General features: G+C 37.5%; 1 protein-coding gene across 3 annotated transcripts; it reads left to right on the forward strand.

Annotated features, from left to right (window-relative positions):
- Nucleotides 1-2,995: 2,995 nt before the first annotated feature.
- cldn20 (claudin 20) lies at nucleotides 2,996-10,992 on the forward strand. Of its 3 annotated transcripts, none has more exons than XM_079889019.1 (5): nucleotides 2,996-3,428; nucleotides 5,334-5,381; nucleotides 8,006-8,085; nucleotides 8,718-8,775; nucleotides 9,288-10,992. In XM_079889019.1, exon 5 carries the CDS (start codon nucleotides 9,424-9,426, stop codon nucleotides 10,291-10,293), a length of 870 nt encoding a protein of 289 aa, XP_079745145.1. In that variant the 5' UTR covers nucleotides 2,996-3,428; nucleotides 5,334-5,381; nucleotides 8,006-8,085; nucleotides 8,718-8,775; nucleotides 9,288-9,423; the 3' UTR covers nucleotides 10,294-10,992. The 3 variants fall into 3 exon arrangements, with proteins under 3 accessions (XP_079745145.1, XP_079745147.1, XP_079745146.1); XM_079889021.1 differs by having other exon boundaries at nucleotides 8,721-8,775; XM_079889020.1 differs by lacking the exon at nucleotides 5,334-5,381.
- The last annotated feature ends 4,014 nt before the right edge of the window (nucleotides 10,993-15,006 follow it).

The following is a 15,006-nucleotide window of genomic DNA, read 5'->3' on the forward strand; positions in this document are numbered from 1 at the left end:
GCGATCGTGCGTGTGATTTGACCATCTACAGGACAAGCCGGATTCCACCATATCTTTATGTACACAATAATAATATTTTACATTGTAATCCTTTTATTTTTAATATTTTGGCATGTTTGTGTGCTGCTGCGTGTTTAATAACCCGAGTGTACGCGCGTTGTGGACCCGCCTATAGGCGTACATTACTAACAAAAAATATTGACTTTAGACCAGGTTTCAGTTAGTCAATAGTGCAGTCTATTTCTGTTGCCTCAAAATAGCAATGCACCTGAACACTCGTCGTTTTCAGACCAGCCCATGGGCGCACAAATGGGCGCAAATGCATCTACTATTTAAACAACGTGGCGCAGGACGTGAAAATGATAACTACGTCGGGCTGAAACAAGCAAAAAACACTTGCATTGCACCTGGTGCCACATTGCACCAGGTGTATGATAGGGACCATAAAGTCGCAATTGCAAAAAAAAGTCAGAATTGTGAATTTATATCATGCAATTCTGATTTTCTATCTCGCAGTACTGAGAAATTAAGTCGCAATTGAGAGATAAAAAGTCACAATTATCTTTTAAAATGTTTTATTCTGTGATGGAAACAAGCTTCAAAAGTTTTTAGAGTTCATCAGCTGGAACAAAAAATGCTCTGAAAGTGATTCCAACGATATTGTTTATCTGTGTCGTTATCGTTAGCTGTGGTGTGGACTCTGCTATTCTTTAATATTTAGAATGATTTTTAAAACTATATTGTTATCGTATTGGTTATAGTTATCATCTTTGGTGTGAACATTGCCATGTTTTTAGAATGGAAAGAATCTCTAAACCTTCGACAGATAAGAGAAAAAAGCGGCTCTTTGAATTAGTTCCTTCTCAGTCATTCTTTCTTTCTGACTGGCAGAACCAACCTTGTTTTAAAAGTACGAGAGAGAGAGAAATGAAATGGCATGAAAAAAAAAAAAAAAAACATGCTCAACTGAGTCATAATTACGAGCCCTTTTCTCTAGTTTCCTTTGTTCAGGATTTTTGTGGGCGATGTTAATTGTGTACGTGGGCTTTGATAGCACATTTCTTTGTCTCTTAGATTGAAAAGAGGGATGGGGAAAAGAACATTTGCATTCCCAGAAGTTGTACAAGAGCTTGCCTAAAGAACAGTGTTAAAGTTTTAGGTAAGCTTAGGTTTTAGTCTTTTCTTTTGTGTACATAAAATGCAGTTGTCTTTGCATTGTTGACAGTGATTTGCAGCAACAAAGTGACTGGAGGTCATTCATTTTCAATAAGAATTGCTAATTTGTGGTGCCATGAATGAGTTAAGTTTGACTTTATGCAAATGAGCAGTGAAGTAGCCTGAGTGGAGCTCATGGCAAGAAAAAGGAGAAGGTTATTGTAAGCGATGGACTCAATTCTTTTGTCTCTTCAAATATACAGCAATATAATAAAAAAAGAGTGACAATAATCTGACCAACAATAGCATGTTCTGGCACCCTCTTAGTGTGAACGCAGAATAAAGAAGCGTATATAGACAATTAAATACATGCAAGAAAGAATAGTCCAATCATGAGTCAGTATGAGAAGAAATGCAAGAAAGAAGACCAATCGCAATTCACTATGCAAATACAAAAGTGAGGACATCCTTGATTCGATTTTTAATGGTGAACATTTAATCAATGTAAATCAATGGGAGGTCTTCAAACTTTCATCTTAAAAGTGAATTATTATTTTTTTGTATTTTTGTGATATAGTGATATAGACTAAACGCTAGTTAGAACAAAATTACGTCAACACATTAAATAATGCCGCGTTTCAAGGCACTTCAGGCCTTTAAGACATATAACCAGTTTAAATGGAAATGACCTCAAGGTGACTTTACAGCAGCTTTACCCATTAATAGAAACGGTACTTCCTTGAAAATAAATTCCAGCACAGCTTTACAACAACCATAATGAAATGACCCTTCACAATAGATAATGTTTTCAGTGAAGAACTACATAGGGCAATGTATCTGTTCAATAATACCTTACTCACCTGTTGAGTAATAAAAGCACATCTCTGTGTCGCTTTTACAACATTTCAAATCCCTTAGTTCTCAACATCTCTGAAAAACCAAGCCAATGTTGATTCTTGTTTTATTACGAGCTCTGTCGCATTCTCTTTTACCAGCAGACTCTCCTGTGTTCTTTAAAAAAAAACAAAACAGGTGATTACCCAGAGGTTGGAGATTAAGCTGCTCCATGTCAAACTTTCTCTCGCGTTGTGACAACTAACCTCTGCCACTCCCACACCATACACGCGTTAAAGTAGCCAGATCAACTTTTTACTATTTACTAATACAGGTATGACGAGACGCATGGGTGAGTGACGCATATGCAGTTTCCCGCAAAAAACATCCTGTCAGGTCTTAAATCGCTTAAAGGCTTACCATAGGGAATCAGGGTAAGGCAAAAACACATTTTAGAAGAAGGATTGATTATGTATTGACTCATTTAAAGTTTGTTAATTTTGAACAAAAAAAGTGAAACTTTAGGTGGAAATCTCTCATGCGGTTACAGTTTAATTAAACAGAAATGTGTGGGCTGCTTTGCAAGCACGGTGATTCCACTTGACCTTTTTTTTCACGATACATTTGAAATGTGTTTCGAAATCTAACATGACTTGAAATGAAATGAACATGAAATGTCCAAGTATGCCTTTTCAGAAACATGAATAGAATACACATAGGAAATGTCAAAAATAAAATGGATGTTGAGGAAATGTCAAAAGCAGCCCAAGCTCCTGTTGCCACAGTAACATCTGTGTGGAGGACCATAAAGACGGCCCACCTCTCCAACACATCAACTGTGAATGAGACTCCATCCTTATCAACACAAGCAGCCGGAGGACGGGAGCAAACACGGATCTTTACGAGTGTGAGTGCACTGACGGAAGAGCGTGGGAAGTGTCTCAGATCCCAAGGCTGGACTTCCCCTGCCCTCTGTCTGCTCTGAAATGAACTGACAGATTGCTGAAGTAACCAAAGCAGACTCTGCCTCATTTCCACTCTCAAAACTATTCAGAGAGCCTGTCGTTGGGATTCTCCGGTTTGCTTTTTAGCCTTGTCATTCTCTGAATCAGCTGGTTTGGATCTCATTCACAGTTCTTGGACCTTCTAGACTTTTAGACATGGCACAAGTTGCATCCAGAACTGGAGATATCAGAGGGAAAGTCTCAATCCAGAGTCTGGCTCTGGTACAGTAAAAGCAGTAGTGGGAACTATGGGATTGGACACGGATGACCGTCTGCATGGAGCTCATGGGGAATGTGCTGCGCTCAGCCTGACGTCCACCCTGTGTCACGTTTAGGGCACCCCACTCTCCCACTACCTGGACGTCACACACGTGTGCTGACCACACATGTGTAGGTGTGTTGGCATATTCTGGCTGTAGCTGTCAAGACATACAGGTTAGTGAGATATTGTCTTTCTTTCTTTCTTTCTTTACTATAAACATACTTATACAGAGAGTAATTAGCTACTAGACAACATATATGGGAGACTATATATATATATATATATATATATATATATATATATTCAGGGACCAGAATATCAGAGACTTAATTCTGCAGACGAAACAGCGTCATTTCAGTTGGAGTAAGCATGACCTGGAAACGGACTGCTAATTTGCCATATTGATCACTATACACTGCCGGTCAAAAAGTTTGGTCGATTTTTTAATGTTTTTGAAAGAAGTCTCTTCATTCGCAACGAGGCTGCATTTATTTGATCAATGATACTGTAAAAACAGTACCATTGTGAAAGATTATTACAATTTGATTTTTTTTCCTAATTTGATATAATTTAAAATGTGATGTTTTGCTGTGTTCAAAGCTGAATTTTCAGCTTCATTACTCCAGTCTTCAGTGTCGCATGATCCTTCTAATTCCAGAAAACATTCTAATATGCCTATTATTATCAATGTTGAAAACAGATTTCGCTGTTTAATATTTTTGTGGAAACAGTGTTGCATTATTGACAGGATTCTTTTATAAATAGAAAATTCAAAAGAACAGCACTTATTTGAAAAATAAATCTTTTGTATATAAAACAGTAAATGTCTTTACTCTCACTTTTGATCAATTTAATGCATCCTTCCTGAATAAAAGTCTATTATTTTATATAAAAATCTAATTACTTAGACTTTTGAATGGTAGTGTATCATGGTTTCCAAAAGAAAATGTTTTCAACATTGATGATAATAATAAATGTTTCTTGAGCAGTAAATCATCATATTATAATGGTTTCTGAAGGATCATGTGACACTGAAGACTGGAGTAATGATGCTGAAAATTCAGCTTTGCATCACAGGAATAAATTACAATTTAAACATGTTGAAATAGATTTTTCTTTTATTATAATAATAATATTTCACATTATTACTGTTTTTACTGCATTTTCAATCAAATAAATGCAGCCTTGGTGAGCATAAGAGACTTTTATCAAACACTTTTGGCAGGTAGTGTAAAGCTGCTTAGTTTGAAAATGAGTATACAGGGCTTCATGAATCATTACACCATTAATAATGGACAATGCATTTATTTGCCTGCAAAGCTAATTTGACCGTGCCTTTAGTGAAAGTATTTTGAGTTGAGCTAGTAAGCTACCTAGCAATGCTAATCTACAACATCGTAGAATTGCACTACAAATTACGCAAACCACCTTAGCAACCACAATGATGTTAAAAACTAATCCAAAACTTTAACAAAAGCATTGCGACACACAAAAATCTACTCAAAACACTTCTTGAAACTTGTTATCAAAAGTTTGCGTTTTCAGGCCCTAAAAACGCAGTTGTCGCATAAACGAATGGCCAAAACTCATGCAGTTTTCCATTTTTAGTTAAAAAAACGGTGTAAACGCAACCACACAGCTGTGTGCGACAAACCACTCAGAAGACCATTTCTACAACACATGTGCGCACTAAAAAGCACTGTGAACACGGTAGCAACTGCACAGTGGCGTGATAAAGAGAACACCTTGCATCGGCACAAGATTGTGTTAAAAAAAACACTCAAAACACTTAAGCAACCAGCCAACCACATAGCAACGCATTAAAAAAACACTCAGAACACCTTAGCAACATAAGCAATGTGCTAGCAACCCACTCAGATCAACACCTTGCATTGTGGTGGCAGTTCTCTCTCAAGCAGCACTCACATTCTCTTCAGAAAATGCAGAAACCAAGTATAAATCTACAAAGAAAAATTGAAATGGTTATCGGAGTCATTCATTTTTAATCGCTATAATGATTTTGAGTTTGTCAGATGTCTTAATTATCACCCTCTCAAAGACATTTTTCTGCATTTTAGACAACACCACTTGCTGATCAGGAAAACAATGCTGCTTGTGATGTGACGGTAGGTGACAGCGAGAGAGTGGTTTCAGTGATGGTGCAGGGTTGTGCTGGAACAAGCAGCTCTCATTGTTTGCTGACAGATATACAGTCTCTGTCTGTGCCACTGATCTGTGGACCGTGCTATTTTCTAGATCCCTTTTCATTACTGACCCTGTTCACCTTAGATTTCAAGATGTTTGAAAGCTCTATTAAACTGTATTGTGCATTATTTTAACAGACAAACTGTATTTTGCATTATTTTTATGAAAATAAAATATTTACAAACTAAAATAAATAAATATTATATATAGAAGAAAAATAGATTAAGCAGGGGTTTTTTCCTTTGTGTATTGGTGTGAACTGTAGGTCATCATACACTGCCGTTCAAAAGGCTGCATTTAAAAAAAAAAAAAAAAAATTAACAATAATAATAATATTGTGAAGAATTATTATTTAAAATAACTGTTTTCTATTTTAATGTTTTAACAAGTTATGTATTCCTGTGATCAAAGCTGAATTTTCAGCATCATTCCTCCAGTCTTCAGTGTCACATCATACTTCAGAAATCATTATAATATGTGGATTTGATGCTCAGGATTTTGACAAAAGATTGATTTCAGATAAATGCTGTTCTTTTTATTTTCTATTTCTATTTATTTTATTCTTTCTATTCATCAAAGAATCCTGATTTTTTTTTTCAACATTCACGATAATAATAACAAATGTTACTTGAGCGTCAAATCAGCATATTAGAATGATTTCTGAAGGATCATGACACTGAAGACTGGAGTAATGATGCTGAAAATTCAGCTTTGATCACAGGAATAAATTACATGTTAATATATTCAAATAGAAAACAGTTATTTTAACTTGTAATAATTCTTCACAATATTACTGTTTTTTTTTGTATATTTAATCAAATAAATGCAGCCTTGGTGAAGAGACTTTTTAAAATCATTAAAAAAATCTTTTTACAAAAAAGTGTGTAAATATTGTGATGTATTTCCTCATATACAGTATTTGTTTTGGTGGCTTATGCAAGGAATATTTCACAATGTGTCGCCACCTGGATAAAAAAAAAAAAATGTTATGCATGCTAGATAAACTTCTGATATAAATTTGTTACTGAGACAGATTATAAACCATGTAATCTCTACTCACCAAAGCCATTTTACTTATTTTAATGTTTAGTAAGTAACATCTGCTGAATAATAATAATAAAAAGTTTTATAGTCCATATTCTCCATCTTTTTCCATTAACCATTTCATTTAGTTCTGTTACACGTTTAGTTGAAACTTGTGTCAAATCATAGTTTATATTACAGATTATATGATGACCAAGTGAGCTGTGGTGAGTGAAATAAACATCCCTCTGAGAAAAGTGAATTTCCATTTTATTTTCCCACGCCCTACAAACATCCAGAGGCTAAACATTCCGCTAGTACACATGCTCAGTCCTGGGACTCAAGCCTCTCCTGACCAAAGAGACTACAAACATTTCTAAACTAACCATAGCAAGGCACTTTTATTTCTAAAACACGTTTAAAACAGCCACTGCAGACCAAAGTGCTGTAAAATCAAACACAATTAGACAATAAAATACATAAATTGACAAGATAATACACAAATTAATGTAACTGTTAAAAACCCCAGGTGGTGAAAATCAAGCTTTTAATGTTGTTCATATGTCTATGTGGTGTTTTTAATATGCTTTAAGACAAACCATGTGCAAAGTCATAAGTCAACAACACCATTGCTGAATATTTTCTCCTTAAAACTGCAGTGAAAAAAAAAAAAAAAAAAAAAACCCGGGTTGAAATCGCTGGTGCAAGTTCCAAACCTGTATGAATTTCTTTCTTGAACACAAAAGAATATATTTTGAAGAACATGGGTAAACAAAGAGTTGATGGGACCCCATTGAAAAAATACTATGGAAGTCAATGGGGACCAGCAACTGTTTGATCACCAACATTCTTCAAAATATCTTCTTTTGTGTTCAACAGAAGAAAGAAATTCATACAGGTTTTTAAGTAAATTATGACAGAATTTACATTTCTGGGTGAACTATCCCTTTAAGTACAGTAACAAAGTAAATGGTATTTTATTACTGTCCACCACTGAATACTATGAGAACATTTTTAAATGCAGGTCAGCATAACATTATAATTGGCTTATAAAGTTAGAATACTATGTCCTGTGTACATTGTATACGTCTCTCAGATGTGAGGAATCAGAAAAACTATACACTGACACACACACTTGGTAGCATGAACACATTAAATGTGTTGTTTTGAGGGTTAATACAGTCAAGACCACACATTACAATCATATGATTTATATGTGATACTGTAGTGGATTGTAGTCAAGACTCATCTACATGATTTGTATCTTTCCACATACAGCAATATATAGCCTATATATATATATATATATAAAATATAGCCATTCCTGCATTAATAATCATTAATCTTGTTCAAAATATGATGTATTATGCACTGCTGCAATTTACATACAAATACTTTCCTCTGCATTATGTCACAATTGTTATCAAATGTTAGCAATAAAACTGATTCATTGTACAAACAGAATGATCTCTCTCTCTCTCTCTCTCTCTCTCTCTCTCTCTCTCTCTCTCCTTTTTTACAGGCAATACATCTCATTGTTATCAGATCTTCAAAAGCCATGGCCAGTCGCGCAGCCCACCAATAACACTAGAGAATCCAGCAGTAAGAACACCTACTAGTAAATAAAAATGCAGCAATGACCTCCAGTGATAAAACTGCTGTTTGTGTGATCATGGGATTACAAGACATAAATAACATTTTTTTTTTTATTGTAGGTTCTTTGAAGAACTGTCTTTGTCCATTTAGCAGCTTTCTCTTAGTGTGGTTGAGTGACAGAGAATACGTTTTTATTTTTATTTTTTTGTAGCAGTCCTGTAAGAAATGTCCTCCTTTGCTAATCAAAAATGACCCAAATCAGCAACCCATTTCTACTGAACTGTGTGATAGTGCTGCCAAAGATAATTGCCTGCCACATGTAATAGGAATTGATTTTCTGCAGAAAAATCATGCATTATCATTTTCATCACCTCTTCTTGCATATTACCTGAAATGACATTCCCCTTACCCTGTGTTTTCTGACTGACCTTCAAGCGTCCAGCCTACAGTGATTACTGATCACATGCTGAAATATCCAGTCACTCACAATCAGGAACGTATGGGGGTTCTTTCATAGGACACTGATGGCTTTGAGACAAATGCTGTGTTGCCAAGGAGATGTTATTTGAAAAGAAAGAGGCAGTTTTACAAGTTTTTTTTTTCTTTCAGTAATTCTTTTTTCATTCTCTTTTCTTCAGCAGCTAGAAGAAATCTCTTCAGAACAGCTTGACGCATATATTGCGCACCAGTGAAAGGGTAAGTAAGGGTTTTTGTTTGTTCTGAGATACATGAAACAGAACGTACTCTCACAATGCACTTGTCTTGATCAATTCATGAGATTCAAGGACAACAAAAGATAAGGGTAATTTTCATTCCCTTTCTAATTTCCAAGCTGTCAAATGGTTTGAACAGATAAGGGAAAAAATCAATTAACTCCAACAAAACAGCCACCCCTGCCCAGATAATTGGCTAAATTTCTACCTCACAGCGGTCATGTGCCATTTTTATGTATTCTTGTAACAGCATAACCCATGCCAAAGGGTGTTTCTGCAGCAGTGAAGTCAAAAAACAATTAGCCTTTCAACACACACTACAGTCACTTCCCCCCAAAACGCTCACTGGTTCACTTAAAACATAAATGTCCCAAATAAGGATAGGGTGGGACAAAAAATTGCAGCTTTCCCTTCCACTCATCAGACCCCGTGCCTCATCTGTCAGACCGTCACGCTTGTTCGCTCAGTTCAATTCTCATTCCGTTTTTATCGCAGCCTAGCGGAGCCGGTGCGGAGGAATTATCTGCTGTCAGCTCCTGCGCCGGGCTGATAGGGAAACGCAGCGCAACGAGGGCCACCGCAAGGTGAGAGGGACGGCCGCAGGGGGAAGGGAACCAAAAGTCCGGGACCGATGATGCCGTCCTCCACTATGCAGATGTTTGCCTTCATTCTGGCGTTACTGGGGGTCCTGAGTGCCACGGTGGCCACACTGCTACCCAACTGGAAGGTGAGTGCGGATGTGGGCAACAATATCATGACTGCCATCTCGCAGATGCAGGGACTGTGGATGGACTGCACCTGGTACAGCACCGGAGTCTTCAGCTGCTCGCTTAAGTACTCGGTCCTGGCATTGCCGGCTTATCTTCAGACCGCACGCACCACTATGGTGCTCTCCTGCATGATGGCGACAATGGGACTCTGCTTGGCCGCCCTAGGGCTGAAATGTACTCGATGGGGTGGCAGTTATCGCTCTAAGGGACACACGGCTATTTCCGCAGGGGCTTGTTTCATCGTAGCAGGGGTCCTGTGTCTGGTGCCCGCATCCTGGTTCACCAATGAGGTCATCACTACGTTTATGGACTCCAAAGTGCCCAAGAGCAGCAAGTACGAGCCAGGGGCAGCGGTGTACGTGGCGTTCGTCTCGGCAGGATTCCTTTTAGCTGCAGGCGTGATCTTCTGCTTATCGTGTCCTGGAAGGAGAGGCGGTACATTGGATTCGGGCTCGTCCCACCCAGACAAGCCAAAACAGCAGAAGCTGCGCCAGAAGCAGCCGAGCCGTGACCAACAGAAACAGCAGCACTGCGAACAACAGAGTCAGACTGAACCGCCGGAACGAGAGCAGTCACATCGACTCCAAGAAAAGCTACAAGCGGACGATCGTCAGCAAGAGAAGTCGGTGCCGGACAGATTGATCCTGGAGAAGGACAAGCAGTACCAGTCTCCATCTCGAACCCGAATTCAAGATCCCAAGGCCGTCTATAGTCTGCACGACTACGTGTAAACAACTGTCATCGACTCCAGGAGCATGAGTATTTAGGGCGTTCTTGATTCTCAGACTGCCTTTCTTTGTGAGCGGCGAAAAGAGGAGGGGAAAAGCAGTGGAGCAGCAGGAGGAATAATGACTTTGATGCCGTTATCAACCCTTCTCATCTGTGCTTTCGCTTACAGCAAGCGAAACACTGGAGGTATTTCCAAAGCCCCCGGAACAGACAAACTAAGGATTGTGAATCTTCGGGTACATGGTTTTAACTGCAACGGCAAGTAAAGAGGGGTGCCAAATAGTGACGCATCATAAAAATGCAACATAAGAAAAGTATCATGAAGATACTAATGCAAGGACAGTTCTAAAGGTGCATTTGCTTACTAAAGGTTTGAACAAATACAGTTATTGTTGCCCTATCATTTCATTACCATGTCAAAGTAAAACGCAAACTCTCGAGAGTCAATTTTAGCAGCCTTTTGGTGGCTGGAACCATGTGTGATAAGCAAGTTTTAATTCAGAAGCTTGTAGATGATTAATTAGGCAGTATGTGCATGCTGTTTGTAGATAATGCTGTTAATAATGCTGCAAACAGATAATCAAGCTTGCACCTGAGGATGTTCACAACATCAGCTGTCCATTAAATGGTGCGTGTCCTTCAGAAAAGGGATTTTGAAATGTCCAGTCCATATTTTTCAAAGAATGGGGGGGGGGGGGGGGGGGGGGAGAGGCACAGCAGCAGAGATCAGTTGAGGTAATGATGCTCTTTGCTTTTCCATTAGGTTCGCTACGGATGGGTGCACGCTGCTCATTTATTGCGAGCAGACACACACACACACACGCACACACACACATAAGCTTTCCTTCCCTCCCTCGTACTCTTGCTAGAAGGGTAATGGGGGCTTGCACCCAATCATCATGATGCTGTGCGCCAGTGTGTCATGCCTGCAGGAAGTGCAGTTGGTCCTGTTCTAGGGCAAACAGGACGCAGTAACACACTGTTCACACTTTTGTCGAAAAGTAGAACCAAGGTGTCGGAAATCTCAGCGGTGGCTTCAGACTCCCCCGCTGGGCAACAATTACACCTTTGGTCTACGTCTCAATTCGGTCAAACCATCCACAGTATTTTCTGATTGCTATGCTGTTTCCACTTACAGTCAAGCCATTGAATGTATTTTCAAAGAGTCAGTGGCAATGTGCAATATAATGTACAATATTTGACTGAAGCTAATGCTAAGTGTCATTGTCTCTGCTGTTTCTGTCATAACAATGGTCAAGGGCTCTTAATATCTCCAGAGAGACGCCACTGCTTTTCATTTCAATCTCACATATAAGTAGGCTATACATACTGTTCTTTGTGTTTGATTCGCATGTAGAGAATGCTTTAGAAACTGATGCAAAGGCTGAGAGTGACAATGAATTTGAACAGATGTCATTATGTGGCGATCAGAGGTCACGTTAGACTTCCGTATTATATATATATATATATATATATATATATATATATATATATATATATATATATATATATATATAACCTTTATTTAAACAGGAAAAGTCCCGTTGAGACACAGTCTCTTTTACAAGGGTATTAATTAATTTTAATTATTAATTTTGAGGACATGGTTGTAAAAATTCCATCATAATTATTACCTGTCATTTTAATTTTCATATTTTAATGATAAAAAGCCACTTAATAGGCTCTGTTTTGTCCACATTTTCATTTTTATTCACGAACTTACAGGACAAATTATGCATTTATTTATTTATGAAGAGAAAGTTGAGCACAGACCTTATGGTCACTTTTCAGGTTTCATCATGAATGTTTGTCCAACAAATCACAATAATCTTTGTGCTTTGTTACTTTTGATATGAAACAAAGTCTCAGCTTTCAAATTCTGTCCATTTTATCACAAAATTCAAACAATAAATACCGTTTTGGCGCTCTTTAATGTGACGCGAGGGATCACTGTAGCTCCTGAGTTCAAGCAAAGCGGAGCGCGTGTGAACGCGATCAATTCCTTTCTCTTTACTACGTTACAGAACGAAATAAACATGCATGAACATCAAACAAATATATGTTGAAATATGCAGTCAAACTTACCGAAATTCGAATCTCTCATAATCTCTCATCAGTCAGTGTTTCAACCACAGAAAGACTGTAAACAATCATAGTCAGCAAGAGCGCACTCGCCACCAAGTGTACAGAGGTGAGAATTACAGTTACATGTTCCAATACATCAGCCTCAGTCCTTGCACACTGAGTCCGAAATTTTCGGATGCGTTTTTTCGTATTCGTGATTCGGTGGCTCTGAATTGTCAATATACACCATTCAAAATGCTTGCTACGGATGCGAAAAACGAACCTGATCGGATTTTTTTATGACGGACGAAAGTTTCGGAGGCAGTGTGCAAGCGTGACATAACGTGAGGTCGTATTTATATTTTAACGTGCGAAAATTTCGGACTCGGTGTGCAAGCTGCAAGGGCCTTAAATCTGTCAAAATGACGGACGGCTTTCAGATTTTTCCGTCACTGATAAAAAAAACTTACGTCAATGACGGTTAACGCGACCTCTGGTGCCAATGAACCACGTTTTGCTTATAGTCTTGATATCGTCACTGAGGTCCAAAAATCTGAGACCACTGGTGAAATTGAAAATGCTGCTATTTTGCATTATTGCTGCTATTTGCATCATAATATATTTTTTTGTAATAAATTATGTTATCAGCATAACAATTTGAGTGAAAATCTTTTTTTCTTTTCTTACATCTTTATTTTCAGATTTGAATGACCAAAAAAAATAATTCCCAGATATCCATTATGGTCTCAGACCTTTAGACCGCACTGTAAACAGTAGGTTATTTCACTGCAGTCGAATGTGCCTGAAATCCAGTTACTGTCATGCGACACAGAGTTTTTAAATATAACTGTTGCATAAATACCTCATTCTTTGCTACATTTGTAATTCCTCTCTAGCTTATTGTTTTAATATGTGAATATTAAATATAAAATATTATTTTTATTTTTTGCAGGTTGTGTATAGAATGGGATTGTGATTCTTGTGATGTTTAATCTAACGCAACATTTCTAATTTTAATTTACCTTATCCATTATTTTATACCCTTAAAGAATTTCATATGAAGCATTACATAGCAGAGTTTGTTTATATATTTTCTATTATAGCAAATAATGAAATATATTGATGTTATGATGAACCAGACAGTCCAGTGTCTGATATGGGTCACGTTTAAAAGATTCGGAAGCTGGGTTCTTGTGGTGTGAATGCTACCACACGTACTGTACATTACATTTGAGAGACAAATATGGACAAATACTTATATTTGAATAAAAACTCTTCTTCTATTATGACACAGCAAATGTTGACTATATAAGACCCATTTGCCATAACATTATGTAGGCACAACAAACTGCTTTATTTAATTGCATTTGTCATTTTGAATTCTCCATTTTGACTTGACAAAATAAGGGCTTTGTTTAGTCTATTTATAAACTTATGTGTGGCCAGTTATCATGAGGAATCAAATCCAATTAAAGCACATGTACAGCAGAACTTGTACGTTTGATTTTGTCATGTACCGACTCCAGAAAACACCGCAAGTGCAACACCTTCTATTCTCTCATTTCTGCCCATTATGAGCTAATGTTAACATCGAGGACTTTTTGTACAACTGGCTCTCCTATTTCACATCATTCCCTCTTTGTTGTGAGCTTGTGATCTGACTGCAGATGCCTCCTCATAATGGGGGTGTGTGTGTGTGTGTGTGTGGTACGAGGTGTCTTGGTTGGCTGCTTTGGCCAGGAGTCATGCCGGTCCAGATGATAATCTGCATACTCCTCTGTGAGTGAATCCAAGCATCAAATAAGCTCCATTTACACAGCTGACTGCCCGTCACACAGTGTGACCACTTCATGATAAATCCAGCCACACTTCACACACCCCCTCTCACTGATCACACTAAGGTTAAATCAGCTGTCATATTCATCTGCTACTTCACATGTGCTTTGTTTACACAGATGGAGACATTGTTTATTCTCGATCACGACACTGAAATTGATTCTACAATTCAAATGCTGAGAGTAATATTCATCAAAAGAATAAAAGCTGTGCCTCATTGTGTTTATGAGCTCTTGGGATCAGAAACAGTGACATTCATTTTCCCACTGTATGTCTTTATTCTTCTTTCCATGAATTTGGTGCTGCATACTTCAAATCTGAACCCTAAAAAGCGGCACATGTCATATATTGATATGTGGTTTTCTAGGGACTTAATCATTAACATGATCAATACTCCCCCCAACTTTCATTATTTATGGTAAATTGTTCTGAAAATGTGTGTATCAAGTATGATAGAGCAGGTACGTTTTATTTAAATCATCATTATAGGCCTACTGCTTTGTATCATGGTGTATTATACTCACCAAAATAAAAATGATCATCAAATATTTTAAATATTAAATTAAATGAATTATATAAGATATATTTAGTCTGAACTGATATTTAAATCCATTTTTAATTATGCATCTGGCTCTAAATAAATCTTGTTGTTGACTACATCATTGTTTTTGCTACTATAACCTTATTTATATTTCAGTAATTCATATATATATACATCACATTTTTGGGAGATCAGTAAATTGAAACATAAAAGCCGGATGTATATATCAGGGTTTTTTTTTTTACATATGTGACCCTGGGTCACAAAACCAGTC

Source organism: Squalius cephalus (genome assembly GCF_949319135.1).
Source record: "Squalius cephalus genome assembly, chromosome: 12".
NCBI classification, from domain to species: Eukaryota; Metazoa; Chordata; class Actinopteri; order Cypriniformes; family Leuciscidae; genus Squalius; species Squalius cephalus.

Bases quoted from the DNA above. Each gene is read 5' to 3' on its own strand.
- cldn20 (XM_079889019.1), top strand. From the start codon at position 9,424: ATGATGCCGTCCTCCACTATGCAGATGTTTGCCTTCATTCTGGCGTTA.